General features: G+C 32.3%; 1 protein-coding gene across 1 annotated transcript; it reads right to left on the reverse strand.

Moving 5' to 3' along the window:
• Positions 1–5,993: 5,993 nt before the first annotated feature.
• LOC113766054 lies at positions 5,994–10,002 on the reverse strand. Its single transcript, XM_027310279.1, has 2 exons — positions 9,996–10,002; positions 5,994–7,120 (listed from the first exon to the last, which is right to left on the reverse strand). Exons 1-2 carry the CDS (start codon positions 10,000–10,002, stop codon positions 5,994–5,996), a joined length of 1,134 nt encoding a protein of 377 aa, XP_027166080.1.
• Between the last annotated feature and the right edge of the window lie 4,978 nt (positions 10,003–14,980).

A 14,980-nucleotide genomic window follows, 5' to 3' on the forward strand; every position in this document is an offset into this window, starting at 1 on the left:
AAAGAAAAGAAAAGAAAACAAATACAAAACAATGAAATAGACACTTAGTCAAGTTGGAACCTATGAGGAAGTGAGGAGCACAAGTGCGAACAGATCACCAAGGAAAAAGAAACAAGTTTTTCGAGAATGCAATTTGATTTCAAGCTCAATCATATTCTAAGAGTCAATGATAAGATAGAAAAAATGTAGGTCCATTGTTAAAATATAGACGGAGATAGTTGCTTATTGAGCGTTGGAAGTATTTCATATGCTTGTAATTATATCTCAACTTGTATAATTTTAATTTAATAAGATTAAATTAATGACCATGTCAATGATTTATGCGTCATGCATGACATTCTTTTTTCTTGTACTCTCCCAAAAGCTGAAAATTCTCGTCTCAATCTCCTCCTCCACCGATGGCTGCATGTCTGTACATGTTCCCCCACAACAAGAATAATGAATCAATTGCCATAATTGCACGCATTTAAATTTTCTGAGCTGGTGATAAATTGCATAGTTTTGATTTTTTTCTATTTCCGGTTCCCACTCTAGCTACTTCTAGATTTATTAATTGGAAAAAAAAAGAAGAAGGAATAAATTAAACCTTATTTAATTACTTTTTTAGTCAGGATATCTATAGTAGATGTAATTATCTCTATAGAAATGAATCAAGCATCCTACCTTGTGATCATTATCCTCTGTTGCAATTCTCTTGTTCAAACTTCAAGTTAAGGTTTGTTTGCTAATTTAATGGATTCAGAACTTAAATTTAATGGATTCAGATCTTAACATGTTCAAATGCTTTTGATAACCAAAACTTGAATATTTGAATTAATTAAGTGACACTAAATTTTCTAGACAAAACTTACTCCTAAAAATAAGTGATAAACTATTTACTTATCACTTAATGTGATATATACTCAAATGTATCAGATGTAGTACATAACAATTTAATAACTTAATGAATTCAGACTTCAGATTTCAGATTTCAGTTTTATCAAACGCATCTTAACTCAGTGCAAACTAAATATGAAATCCAAAGTTGAAAATCCAAGAGGTTAGAACTTTGAAACCATAGAGCCTCTAGGCAAATTCAGCATTTTTACATTCTACTGATTTAGGGCATCTTCAATTATCAGTTTCAACTCCATGGTATAATATAGATATTACCTCTAATAGTTGAACACACTTACGCAACAAATATAGGGCCTGTTTGGCACCCTAGTTTTTTACCAAGTTTTTTAGCTACTAGTTTTTTAACAACTTTTGCTACAGGAACCCCAAAAAACTTTTCAAAGTTTTTTACCTACACACTTCAAAAATCTATACACAAAAAATTTCTCAAAAACTTTTCTTCCTCCCTCACCCAACCCACCACACCAGACACCGCCTCCACCACCTCTCCCGGCGCCGGTCACTTAATCCGGCGCCGCCGGTAACCTCAAAAAAAAATTTTGAATTTCTGAGTCCCTCACCCTCAAAAATTTATTATATATATTATATATTTATATATTTATTTAAACATATTATAAATATTTTATTTTATTTAAAATATATTTTTATATATTTATATAAATATTATATACCATATAAATTAATATTAATATAAATATGTAATTATACATTTATATAAATATTATATATTATATATTTAATATATATTACACATTTATGTATATTTATATACAATTATATTATGTATTATGTATAATATAATACATTTATACATAATATTAACACACAATATTAATTATACATTTATACATAATACTAATACATTTATACATTTATATTAATTATATTAATACATTTATACATAATATTATATATTTATATATTTAGAATATATTAATTTATATATTTATATAATATTCATTTATAATAATATACAATTATTACATTTGTAAATATATTTATATTATGTATTATATATAATATAATACATTTATATATTTTTATATACCTATATAAATATATTTATTTATAAATGTATTATAAATGCATAAATATATATAAATATTTAAACAATAAAAATTATAAATTATAAACAATATTAATTATACATTTATACATAATATTAATACATTTATACATTTATACTAATTATATTAATACAGTTATACATAATCATCATATATATTTATAAATTATAATTTATACATTTATATAATATTCATTTATAATATATACATTTATATTAATTATACATTTATACATTTATAAATATATGTATATTATGTATTATATATAATATAATACATTTATATATTTTTATATAAATATATAAATATATTTATTTATAAATATTTATAAATGTATTATAAATGCATAAATGCATATAAATATTTAAACAATAAAAATTATAAATTATAAACAATATTAATTATACATTTATACATAATATTAATACATTAATACATTTATATTAATTATATTAATACATTTATACATAATCATCATATACATTTATAAATTATAATTTATACATTTATCTAATATTCATTTATAATTTATAATTTATATTAATTATACATTTATAAATATATGTATATTATGTATTATATATAATATAATACATTTATATATTTTTATACAAATATATTTATTTCTAAATATTTATAAATGTATTATAAATGCATAAATGTATAAAAATTATAAATTATAAATTATAAAATACTCAAAAATATGTTTTAAAAATACCTCTAAAAATAATCCAAAAAACGTCTACAGTAACATTTCAAAAACTTCTACAAAAAAATTTTTCACCTTACAAAAACTTCTACAAAATTTTTTCAAAAATTTCTACAGTGCTCTACAGTAAAGTTTTAGACAAACTCCCAAAAAACTCAGGTTCCAAACAGGCCCATAGATTGTGAAATTAATTGTATAAGTTTGATATTTTGTAGGTTTTGGGATATAATTTTCACGTTTAGGAAAAAGAAAATATGTTAGTAAGTAATAATGTGATACCCCTTGTCCCACGTTGGAAGTGGGAGAGGAAAAGGATTGATATATATACAAGATTTGGTCGCATAAGTTACTAGTTACTTGGGCTAACCATGTCGGGAAAGTGTATTTCGATACAAAAATTACTTAGGCCAACCATGGGCTTGGATGGTGATAAATAACTTACTAGAAGCCAGGCATATTTATGTTTAGATGTCCTAAAAGCAGAGTAGTTCATAATCTAGATAATGGTAACGATATGATTAGAATGTGAAGTTATTTGGTAAACTTTATAGATTAATAATTTCATCAAAGCATCATATACAAGCATGATGACACAATCTCAACTTTCATTCTTTTGTTAAATCTTAGTTTTTTTCTCTTAAATTTTTTCGAATAAAGGAAGGATGGAATTTAAGCAGTAGAGGGGTGGAAGGGGAATTTGAAGTCAAAATCTCTAATTTCTAAGTTTTCCCCTAAGCAATCGTCAAAATCAAAAAAAAAAATTAAAAGAAAAAAAAATGAGCACCTCATGGTCAATGCTCCTGTTCGAAGATTTATTCCTTTGGTTTGTCATCATCTCCCTCTATGAAATCTAAGTACCCTTGGTTGACAATTTGTTTCCCTGAGCATCCATCAACACTTTTATATAGTATTTTTTTTAATATAGTATTAGATTAGATTAGATTAGATTATCAATGTGTTAATGCGCAAATTAGGCAGTTTATTTGTTAATATTTTCCCCTTTATTTTGACCAAATGTTGTGATAATTTGCTAGATTCTACTTATAATTGAATTTTTGTGTGATTTCTAGGAACTTCAAGTTAATTGAGGCAGAAAAGGAGAAATCGAAGCCTAATTGAGGAAATTCCATTAAGAAAATCTTGATACAAGTTTCTTAGTTGATACTAGAAAGCACGCATCCTATTTGATAGGGAATGAAGCAGAAAACTACCAAAAAGGAGGGACTTTATGGAGAATATGGAGACTTCTAAGGGCTTCAAACCTTGGGCCCTTGAATTGGTGGGGGACCACAAAGCTAGTGAAAGATATTTGGTCATTTGGGCTCTTCAAAGAAAGCAACGTAGAGAGACTTGGAAGAAGAAGTAATTTTGGAGACTTTGTCCACATGTGTGGGGACCACCGGAGATAGCTTTTAGTCATCTTACTTTTGGCTTTTTAAGGAGAGGACGTACAGAAGCAAGAGGACACCTCTAGTTTAGCTTTTTAGTTTAGTTCTAGTTTCCTTTCTCTTGACTGGCCTCTGACACACGCCAGGTGTTCGACAATATTCCCCAACGGGAAAAACATCTTTTATTCCTTGCTTTCTAGTAAAAACGCAATGCCTTTGCAATCCATTACTTCGTGTGGTGATTTAATCATGAGGCGTGGCTAAGTTTATCTAGTCAGAGGTTAAATCGAAGCTTTGGTTCGACAAAACTGTGAGATCGAATTTATTTGCCTACGTTCTTTAATTTGCAAGTATTTATATATTTCCTGTTCACTTATGCATATGATTATTTCTTGCAATTAAATACTTGATCACTGTTTAATTGTGTGAGTAATTAACAGCCATCTACGAGTGCTCAATCCGTAATTGTTGGGTAATTTTAGTGCATGTAGCAAGTGACATGATTCAATTGTAGTAGAAACTTTTGAGTTGTTGTTGTGGAAATATATGATATAGCCTAAATAAACCGAGCATGTGTGTTTGTTGGTTATAATTGGTGGCCAGTCTAATGATTAATGCTGTCAATAGGTTAAATCCTAAGAGCGTGTTTAGGACTGCTTAATTGGCTAGGGTAATAACTACAGAGCTTGTTGTGGTTATCGAATCAGGAAGGTTAGGCAGGTTGTCAGAGCTTGTTGACAACCATAACCAGTTTATTTGTAAATGAAAGATTTTATCTCTGCATCTGTGATCAGTGATTCGAACCATTAGTGGAGATTATACCTTTGACTAGAGATTTTCCTTCCGTTAATTTACTTTATATTTATTGTTATTTATTTTATCTGCGATTGTCTTATTTTTAATTTGAGCAATTAAATTAGACAGTTCCATATCAATTCCCCCCATTTTTATTTAATGTTACATTCATTCAAAATAAATTCCCAAGTCCCTGTGGATTCGACCCTGCTCACTGCTATATTCGAATTTTGTCTTTCACGTAATTAATATACTTTGGTATATCGGATCAAGCAAACTCTGGCACCAGGGTGAAGCTAGTAACCCATTGCACAGCCTAAGTCCCTGCTCCAGTACCATAGTGGACTTAATTCGTGACTTAAGAGTAGGAATTTTATTTTTGCTGGTTTGACACCCACCACAATGCACCATCAAAACACTTTTATATAGTATTAGATTAGATTAGATTATCAATGCACCATCAATATCCTTAAATATAAAAGCTTAAGTATAGTAATCAAAATACTGTTAGTAATCTGTACGATTATTTTTTATCCTTTAATGTTTTAGTTTTAGGAAGATCACAAATGCTGCGTATAAAGCATGCCATAGGCTAAATTAAGCTAAATTAAGTACATTGCTAAAATGGAGAGCATTGGTAAATTAAGTACTTTAAGATAAAGACTTAAGCAGCCAGATCCATTTGATGTCAGCTGCTTCAATATCCACCTCAAAATAAATTAGCCTTTGTTCTAGATTTAGCTTAATGCTAAGTCCCTTAACCATTCTTAGTAATAATTCAACTCTGCCTCAATTTTCTTCTGATCTTCAAGGTAAATGTACGATAAATTTCAAAATATATCCCAAATATATGAATTTCTTGAAACCATCCTTGAATCTCATTACCTACTCAACAAAATGTTCCATAAACACAAAGAATTGACGAGAACAACAGGGCTCCTTAGATTTAACAATTTCAAATAAGCCCAAGCTAGAATTTTTCATATATTCAAACAAGAAATTGGAAAAATCTGACTAAGCAATACTGAATTGTATCGAAAACCTACTTTTTTTTTTTTTCCTGCAACGATAGATTTTTGTATTGATTGGCAAAAAAACTTATATGAGCAAAGGCTCAAGGAATTCTATACAAGAGTGTTAGACACACTGAGGATTAATCCATTCCTCATCTTGAAATATGCCCAAAGCATAATCACTAATCACTTCACATCTAGAGTCTAAGCTCCTATCTAAGCAAAAGGAGCATTTCTGAAATAAGGACCTGAGGTCGTTAATATCGTCTATCAAAGTAGCCATTTTGATGTCCTTAGCCATCCTTTCCTTTATCATCTTCAGTAGTTGGGGGCTGGGGATGTGGACAACAATTTCCTTCCATTGCTGGTGTCTAGCCTTTATGATGGCCATTTTCACAGCTTCTGCAGTAGACTGCATCTGATGCACTGTTTTTCTGTCAATAAGTGCCCAGGCAGCCACCCACTGATTGTTGAAAGTAGATGCAAAAATCCCCATGCCAACTCTGTTGGTTTGGTCTTGCACCTTAGTTGATATTCTGATCTGAATTTCATTCCTTCTTGCCTCCTCCGGATCAACTTTCTCATCTGCTCTTACCGCATCTTCAGTGAATATTTTCTGCTTGCTCTGGACAGCTTTTTGTTCTTGCCATTCCTGTTGAGCCTTTTGGATTGTTTTCCAAGGGTGCCTGTGTTTGGCATTGAACTGCCATTCATTTCTCCTTTTCCAGAGTTGCCAGAGGATGTTCACAGTGAGCTCTATATGCTCCTTTCCTTCTGTCCTGCATGTAGCTTCCAGAAGAGCAGTCCACCAAGCTTGAAAATTCCCTGTCTGTTCCCTTAACCCATCCCATTGTAATGGAGCCATTTTCCACACCTCTTGTGCTTTGCTGCATTGGAAAAACATGTGTTCAATTGACTCTTCTTGTTCACCACAGCCACCACAGATTGGATCACCTTTGTGTGTTCTTTTAAAAACCAGGCTGTTGACTGGTAATAAACCATGGAGGCACTTCCAAAGGAAATGTTTGATCTTACTCTTAACGTTCAGCCTCCACATCCACTTCCATTGCTTTTCATAGGAACTTGCTATACTAGTTTCCGCCTCATTCTCTCTTCTTCCTTTGTGTTGAACAGTTCCTCTACACAATGCCTTGTAACCTGAGTTGACAGTGTAGATGCCATTGCCGCTATGTATCCAGTAATTGCTATCATCCTTTCCTGATATACTAATAGGAATCTCCAGAATTTCCTCTGAGTGATAAGCAATACTGAGTGATGATATTTTTAAGGGCAGTCCAATTCACTCAATACAAAAATATTTTTAAATGATGATATTCACAGGAACGTCTATCTTACTTAAACAAACAATAAAAAGGAGATTGATTGAGAAATGGCCACATTATCTTATCATTCTTAATTATCATTAGTTCAATTATCAACTTTAGCAGTCGAGAAAGGCTGCAACTTGTACAGGGACAATAAATTCTTTAGGGCCCAATTCTTTATTCCTGCGTCCGGAGAATTGAGACGTGGACGCTTCATTAGTCAATAATAATAAAGTGTGGAATTCGACTACTATTCTTAGCTCGTTCAAGGAAACAGAGAGGAGACGCTCTTGCACAGCTACTTAAACTATTGGATAATTTCATAGACCTTTCCTGAAGTTTTGGACAATTTCAGCTAGTACCCCTCTTATTTTCAATATTACGCTGACCACTCTTCCTTTAACCAGTGTTGTGACCAATTCAGCCCATATATGTAAAAGAAATGGAATAAATTGACAAGAAATGGTGTCATCACATTTTATTCCATATTTTCCCTTGGAGACCCTAAAAGAAATATTGTAACATAGGACAAACTTCACTTTGTCCCTCCGAAGTTGAATCACTTTTCTATTCTATACACTAAACTTCAATTTTGGATGCTTTGCATGTGGTTGGAGGCAAAAGCATGGCAGAGCCCTTTTTGAGTCTCTGATCTTTATTATCACATGACCATTGCTAATTATACTATTGCTTTTGAATGGAAATAGCATAAAAGTCTTAGTGAATGAACAAATTGAATAGACCATTTCGCAGAGCAGTGAAATATTCCAAAGCCGTGAAGCACAGTGATAAGCTACAAATTACAGTGGTTTATATTTATTAATTGTCAATGAATGGTTGTATTTGAGCTATATTTTGAATGGATGTCGCCTAATTTAAGTATATGTTGGTTTTTGTGGGAAAAGCACGTGATTGAGGAGGAAATGAATCGAAAACGCAACAAAAGGGGAAGAATGCCAAGACACAAGGATCCGTGGGTGGATCCTATGTCCAACGCCAAACATTGAAAGGGACTTTGCGAGGACTTCTTCTAGTTCTAATGATTGGAAAACCCACTCAAACTCGATTTTTGGTAAGTTTTCAAGACCCATTCTTACCATATTTCGGATACAACTTTGAGAGACTATAAATAGGACATTCTAGGATGTTTTTATATTAGAAAGCATTTGGCGAACGTTAGTTCATCATTTTTATACCTTCTTTTCTTGAGAGATCACAATGGAAGTGTTGAAGAATCAAAGGAAGTTCAAGATGGAGATTGGAGCGGGGAAAAATTGAGAAGTTTTCTTACTTTTAACTTCTTATTTTGTCTTTCATTTGAATTCTTGGATTTATCTATGAATATGTTGAACTCATTTATATCTAAAGTTAGGATTTTGTGAAGGAGATTTAATTATTTGTTCTAGATAAATTATTCGCTTTTGCTTAGATTTATTTATCTTGCCTTTATTACATGTTTATGTTTTGCCACTATAGATATGCTTTTAGGATTTGTATTGAGTTAAGAAGTGATGTATAACCGTACATTGATAGATAAACATACTTAGTATAATCATGAAAGTGGGTTAAACATTGTATGTCATAATTATATCACCTAATATTGTAAAGGATTTAATTATATACTTATGATCTCGAGAGCAACGTGAGATTTCATTAGACAAATTTAGAAGTATCGAGAGATAATCTAAAGTACTTCTACATGATACATCTTTGACTTGTTAAGAAAATAATTGGATATATAATTCCAATTCTGAATCAAAATTTAAAACTCTAGTCTTTTGCTAATTGTTTTCTCACCTATATCTTGTTTGATTTGATTATTTATTTAATTTCTTAATTAGTGATTAAAAACCCTCTGAATTTAAATTTTGTTATTTTTATTAGAGGAATTAAAGTAGGAAAAATTAACTCACTCCTGCAAGTTCGACCCCTGAAGTACTCCAAGCGAATTATTATTACGATCGACCTTGTACAGTTATAGAAATTCATCGATCACACAGCAACTAAAAAAAATTAATGCACAATAATGTCATGAGCAGAAACAGTTCCCTTCTTAGTTGTTCAACATTCACGGTGGGTTTCAATTAGTGGTCAACAGATAAAGGCATCGAAAAAAGTAATCTAACTAGATAAATGAATTTATATTGTACAACATATTTCTTTTTTCTACCGCAAAAACTTAACTAATTTAAGACAATGTAGTCCAAGATAATTGAAGATTAATTTTCCCTAAAAAATGTTCATGATAAAAACTCAACAAAGAGATAATACAACAGCTTACTTTTGGAGGTGATCTTATACGGTCTTTATTAACAAACTAATTAGCCACTTAAGCCTTTTTTTTCCTTTTGGGACTACACATGACAAAATGAGGAGTGAATCAGTCGCTTAGTATCTAAAATTTTCCCTCCATATAATTAGTTCGACCTGATTTAAGACTAAATTTTTACTATAGGAATGTTCCGTGATTCAACAATGAAACACCATAGAAACTTATTTTGGGAGATTGTCCTAGAAGATAAAAAATGAGCAACCAATCAGAAAGTCGTACTCACATATCAAAATCCATTCAGTCTAATTAATTCACCAGCTATGTATATTTCATCCATTTTCACATTATAGAAAGAACAATAATGCATGGCATTATCCATCATAATAAATTGCTCATATAACATCAAGATATTCATGGTGTGGACCTCAAATGACTCGTCATGTCTACTGGCTACATTTAAACATATCTTATCAACTTGACGAGCTTATTCATGGTACCATACCATTAAAATAAAAAATTTTCCACTTACCTTTCATAGATATCAAGGAATATAGCTAATAACGCACTTTTGGCAGCAATCTTCCTTCAACCAATTAAAGATTTTCGGAGCTTAAAGTTCAGCTCCTAAAGCTCTTCTCCAAGTCTCACAAACCAACAGAGAAATTGCTTTTAGGAAAGTTGTTAAATTTTGGCTTTGATGGTATCTTGGTAAGATTGGAAGATTATATTGCGCTTCTAAGATAATGTTTAAAAAAGCTATTTTAGTGAGAGCATTATGGTCAATTTGCCCCTGATGATATTGACATTAGGTCCCATCAACATCAGAAGGGAGCTCATTGTATTATTGGATATAACAAGGGTGCTAGTGAAATTATGAAAACCCTCAAGGGAGGTTTTTGAAATTAACCCTAAAATACTCATTCCACGCAAGGCGTGGCGTTCCCCTCCTAGTTCCTATAAATAGGGCACCAACACAATGCCCTTATCACTCGACATCAATAATTTAGCACATTATTTACATTTTGAGTGAGATTGTGATAAAATGGCATCTTCAAAAAATTTGCTCTTTCTTATTGGTGTTCTCTTTGCACTTGTGCTCCTCATTTCCTTTGATGCAACAGCTGCAGGTACCTAGTCCCTTTTTTTTTTTTTTCCTTTCTTTCTTTTTTTTTTTTGCTGCACCTAAAACTTAAATGGAATGGAGATTGGAGATATTATTGGGATGTGAATTTTTATGGCTATTTGTATATTATCAAGCAAGTCATATTAATGTGCTAATATCCTTTTCATTGTTTAGCCAAAGTAAATTTGGGTTGCTTCTATCAATGGTTAGTGGCACATCTGATTTTTCATGCATCCTTATAGTATTGCTGTAAGGATACACGTTCCATAGTGTCGCACCAAAGGTTAAACTAACGTCGAAAACCAAATTAAATGCTTCTAAGTATAATTTAAAGCAAAACAATTCATATCCAAGTCGCACCATCTTATATGCCTGGACTGTTTTGTTTAATCCATAGTATTCTTTTCTTTGCATATATCTAGCAAATTTTCAGCCTAGCCGGTCACCTAACGTTCGCAGCTTAAGATAAAGCTCCAAATATTTATGTCTCCTTGTGTCTTGAAACAGATCAGAAGAGCGTGAAAACCACTGGTGTCCACGATGCCAGTTCAGGTAAAGATCGTTGCAGACATGGTTGCTGCCAGTGGTACCATGGACACTGCCAAAGATGCTGTCGAACTGCCGAGGAGACCCCTGAAGCCACATCTGGAGATGAGGATACCGTCACCGCAGATCGTTGCAGATATGGTTGCTGCCGCTGGTACCATGGATATTGCCAAAGATGCTGTCCATGCAGATATGGTTGCTGCCGCTGGTACTATGGATATTGCCAAAGATGCTGTCCACCTGCTGAGGAGACCCCTGAAGCTACATCCGGAGATGAGGTCAAAAATTAATGCTAAATAAATAAGGGTGTGACACAGGATCCGTGACACCTATATTATTACCTTAATATGTTATGTTGTGTTTGCCTTTGATGGTTGATTTCCTATATGTGTAAAAGACTTGTGCGGCTTCTCTTTGAATTGGTGTAGAATCAACAGGGGAAGCATGTAATGAGTACTCAGTTCGAGTGCTCTTCTTATGTTGTTGTCATGTTGAATAAATAAATCTACTTGATCATCTACTGCAATTGATGATCTCTATCTCAGTTACATCAGAAACTTCTGCACCTTGGACCTGCTAGAATTTAGTGTGATTGATATAAGACGTGCAGAATGTTCACTATATGTATATATGTGCTTCTTCATCGTGCCATGCCATTACAATGTGAAAGAATTCAGCATCGACGGAGTGAAACGTACCCAATCCTGCTCCTGAGAAAGGAAACAAAGTCCCTCAAAAATGGATATTTTGGATGCCATCAAGATTTTGAATTGAATGCCATTTGGAGATCTGAATGTTGTTTTCTTTTACCTTTAGCTTCGTTCAAGATTTTTTTGGTGGAAATGCTTCATTTATACGAATTTTCCTAGTTAGTAAATGCTTCTATTACACTTGTACAATACACATTTAAAAGTATAACACAATAAAAGCTTGTGTAGTTCATATATTTCAAAAATATTCATACTTTTCAACTAAATTATAAAAATACGTAATAAATTCTTGATACATTATACTTTACGAACTATACTTTAAATTTTACAAATATTTAATACTATCACTTATCAATAACTCCACATGTTAATTTGTCTCCCAATTCAATAAATTATAGTAGCTAATTCTCAAAGCTAACCGACACCAAAATTCCCTCACTTGTTCGATTTATATTAATTACATTGCATTTATTTCCTAAGCATGAGTTTTGTAACCCCTCATATTAAATCTCAATGATTGATTTTAACGGTTACCAAGGCGTCTAGTAATTGGTTTGCTATTAATTTGAACTAGACATTTATTAGGTCTAGTAGAATTTATTCCTTCTTATCACTTAGTTCATAAACCTTATGAATCGTTAAAACCAGCTCTAACATTAGCTAACAAGACTTCTACAATTCGGGTTTTGCGTAGAAATCAGTCTGATAGTTTAACTTGCTTCGTCCAGCTTTATGAGTTGCTTTTTTTTTTTTCCATATTTGACATTTCATCTGACTTTAATATGGGGACCAAGTTAGTATTGTTGACATTTCATATCTAAGACCAAGTTAGTATTGTTGACATTTCATCTGACTTAATTAGTATTGTTGACATTTCATATCTAAGACTTCTTAATTAATTGATTTGTTATAAGAACTATAACGTATGCGTGTTTTGTAAGCTTTCATGTTTTTTCTTTTAATTCTTGTGGACCAGCAACGGATAGTTTCTTCTAGTACCAAGCTTCCTTTGAAGTTCTTTATTTATTTATTTTTTTTGCGTGTCCAAATGTAAATTAAAAGAACCAACAACTTTGAACAAGTCTATATCTAGTAAGGATAGATATAAAGAGAGATACCATATCACTGCAACAGAAAAGGGATTTGGCGAGGAGCAAAAGTCCATGCCAAAAGTTTTGAATTCCTCGCCAATTAATTTCAGCGAGAAAAATGCTTCCTCGCCAAATTTCTTGCTAGATGCTTGTCGCTAAAAGTTATTAGCGAGGATGCTGCTGTTTTTCTCGCTAATGAAACAGATCAATAGCAAGGGTTGACCTCCTCGCTAATAGCTCAAATACTCTGGCGAGAAAAGCAGCATCCTCGCTAATGAAACAGATCAATAGCAAGGGTTGACCTCCTCGCTAATAGCTCAAATACTATGGCGAGAAAAACTTTTCTCACCACTAAAATTAAAAACTCCTCACAAAAACCAGTAGTTCCTTGCAAATAGTCAAGGTGTTTTGCTAGGAAAAATAGCGCATCCTCACTAATAGTATAGAATTAGCAAGGAGTCTTTTGACAAATCTGCAATGTCCCACGTACCAGCAAAACATTTTTGGCCAGGAAAGTTTCCTCTCTAATAAGTGATAATTGATTATTGCCTAACTGTTTGGTGGGAAAATGTTCCTCTCCAATGCTGTTATGAACATTTCTTAATCCCATTTTAGCATGCTAATATTCTCTGAGCAAATTACTGGGTGGTTTTATTAGAAAATTTAGCTGCAAATAGCTTCAATTTGGCTTCTCACGTGTCTGTTGTACATTTTCCAGGTTCTTATAAGTATCAAATTGTTTGGCAAAAAAATTTTTTTTTAATGAATCATGACTAACGTAGCTGCTCATTAAATTTAAACTCATAAGCCCTGCTATTTGATAGCTTTTTGGAATATCACTTGGTGCCAACAAACCCCATTTTGCTACTTTGATAAACATTCAATAGAAAACATACAAAAGCTTTGGTTAGCTAAAAATAATTGCTAGCAAAGTAATACATCAACATCCAGCTCTTTCAACATCTTGAGCCATACAATAGGAAGTGCTTGAAATCAATTGGCAATCCAAATTTCTTTTAGCTCATTAACCATCCAAGAAATCGTAACTTCAATAAGTCATTACAAAAGAAGATTTCATCAAGAGAACACCACAAAAAGGAGAAGCAGAAAAAAATATAACAGAGAGAGAGAGAGTTAAACTAGTCATATGGACACATATTTGTCACCTCAGTATTTCCGATTCCTTAATTCAGTCCAGTTATCTTGGAACTCTACCGGCAATCCATGGAACATTTTTTGAATGACAATATGGTGTTGCGACCTTCTGATGAAGACTTCAAAGGTTCTATGATAGGTTGCATTTTTGTCATTAATTCTATGATTATTTTCCTCGTTTATATTACCAAATATTGTATTAATTGATTGATTCTACTTATATTTGGTATTTTGTGTCAATTGTAGGAAGGTGGAGCAAAAAGTAATAAAAGAGGTGATTTTTCAAGAGTTTTCCAATTCAAGATGAAGTTTACGTCGAGTATTGGATGAAAATTAGGAAACTACCACTTTTTATTAGATGTCTTACTAGGGAACAATTAGCATTAGTTGGAGAAGTTTCTTTTTGCAATTAGCATTTTATTTTTAGTTGGCCAATGGATGGCCAAAGTAGTAGACTTCAATTCGGAAACAAAGAGAGAAAAAAAGCCGGAATCCCGCGTGATTACTACCTTGGAGGGAACAAGAAAAAGGAGACGGCCGCTGTCTCTTCTTTAGTGAGTCTTTAGGGAAAAACCAATGGTTATCGATGGAGTTTTGCGGATCTCCCCTGAGAATGTGTAGCTAAATCTTCGTTTTCTAGTCGAATGTCAATTTGAGGATTTTGTTCCAAACATTTGTGAGATCGAATTATTTTACTTATTTCTTTAATTCATTGGTATTTGTGCATTTTCTGATTTAACTTCTTATGCTTGTTATGTTATTTGAATGTCAAGGGCCTGATATTCGAATTAACCTAATAATCTACTGTCAGATTAATTGATTGAATCCGTAATTGTTCAATTGATTAATACCAGTGGCAACTAGCGTGATTGGTTTCATGTTAGAAAAA

The sequence above is a fragment of the Coffea eugenioides genome, chromosome 3 (assembly GCF_003713205.1).
Source record: "Coffea eugenioides isolate CCC68of chromosome 3, Ceug_1.0, whole genome shotgun sequence".
Taxonomy (NCBI): Eukaryota; Viridiplantae; Streptophyta; class Magnoliopsida; order Gentianales; family Rubiaceae; genus Coffea; species Coffea eugenioides.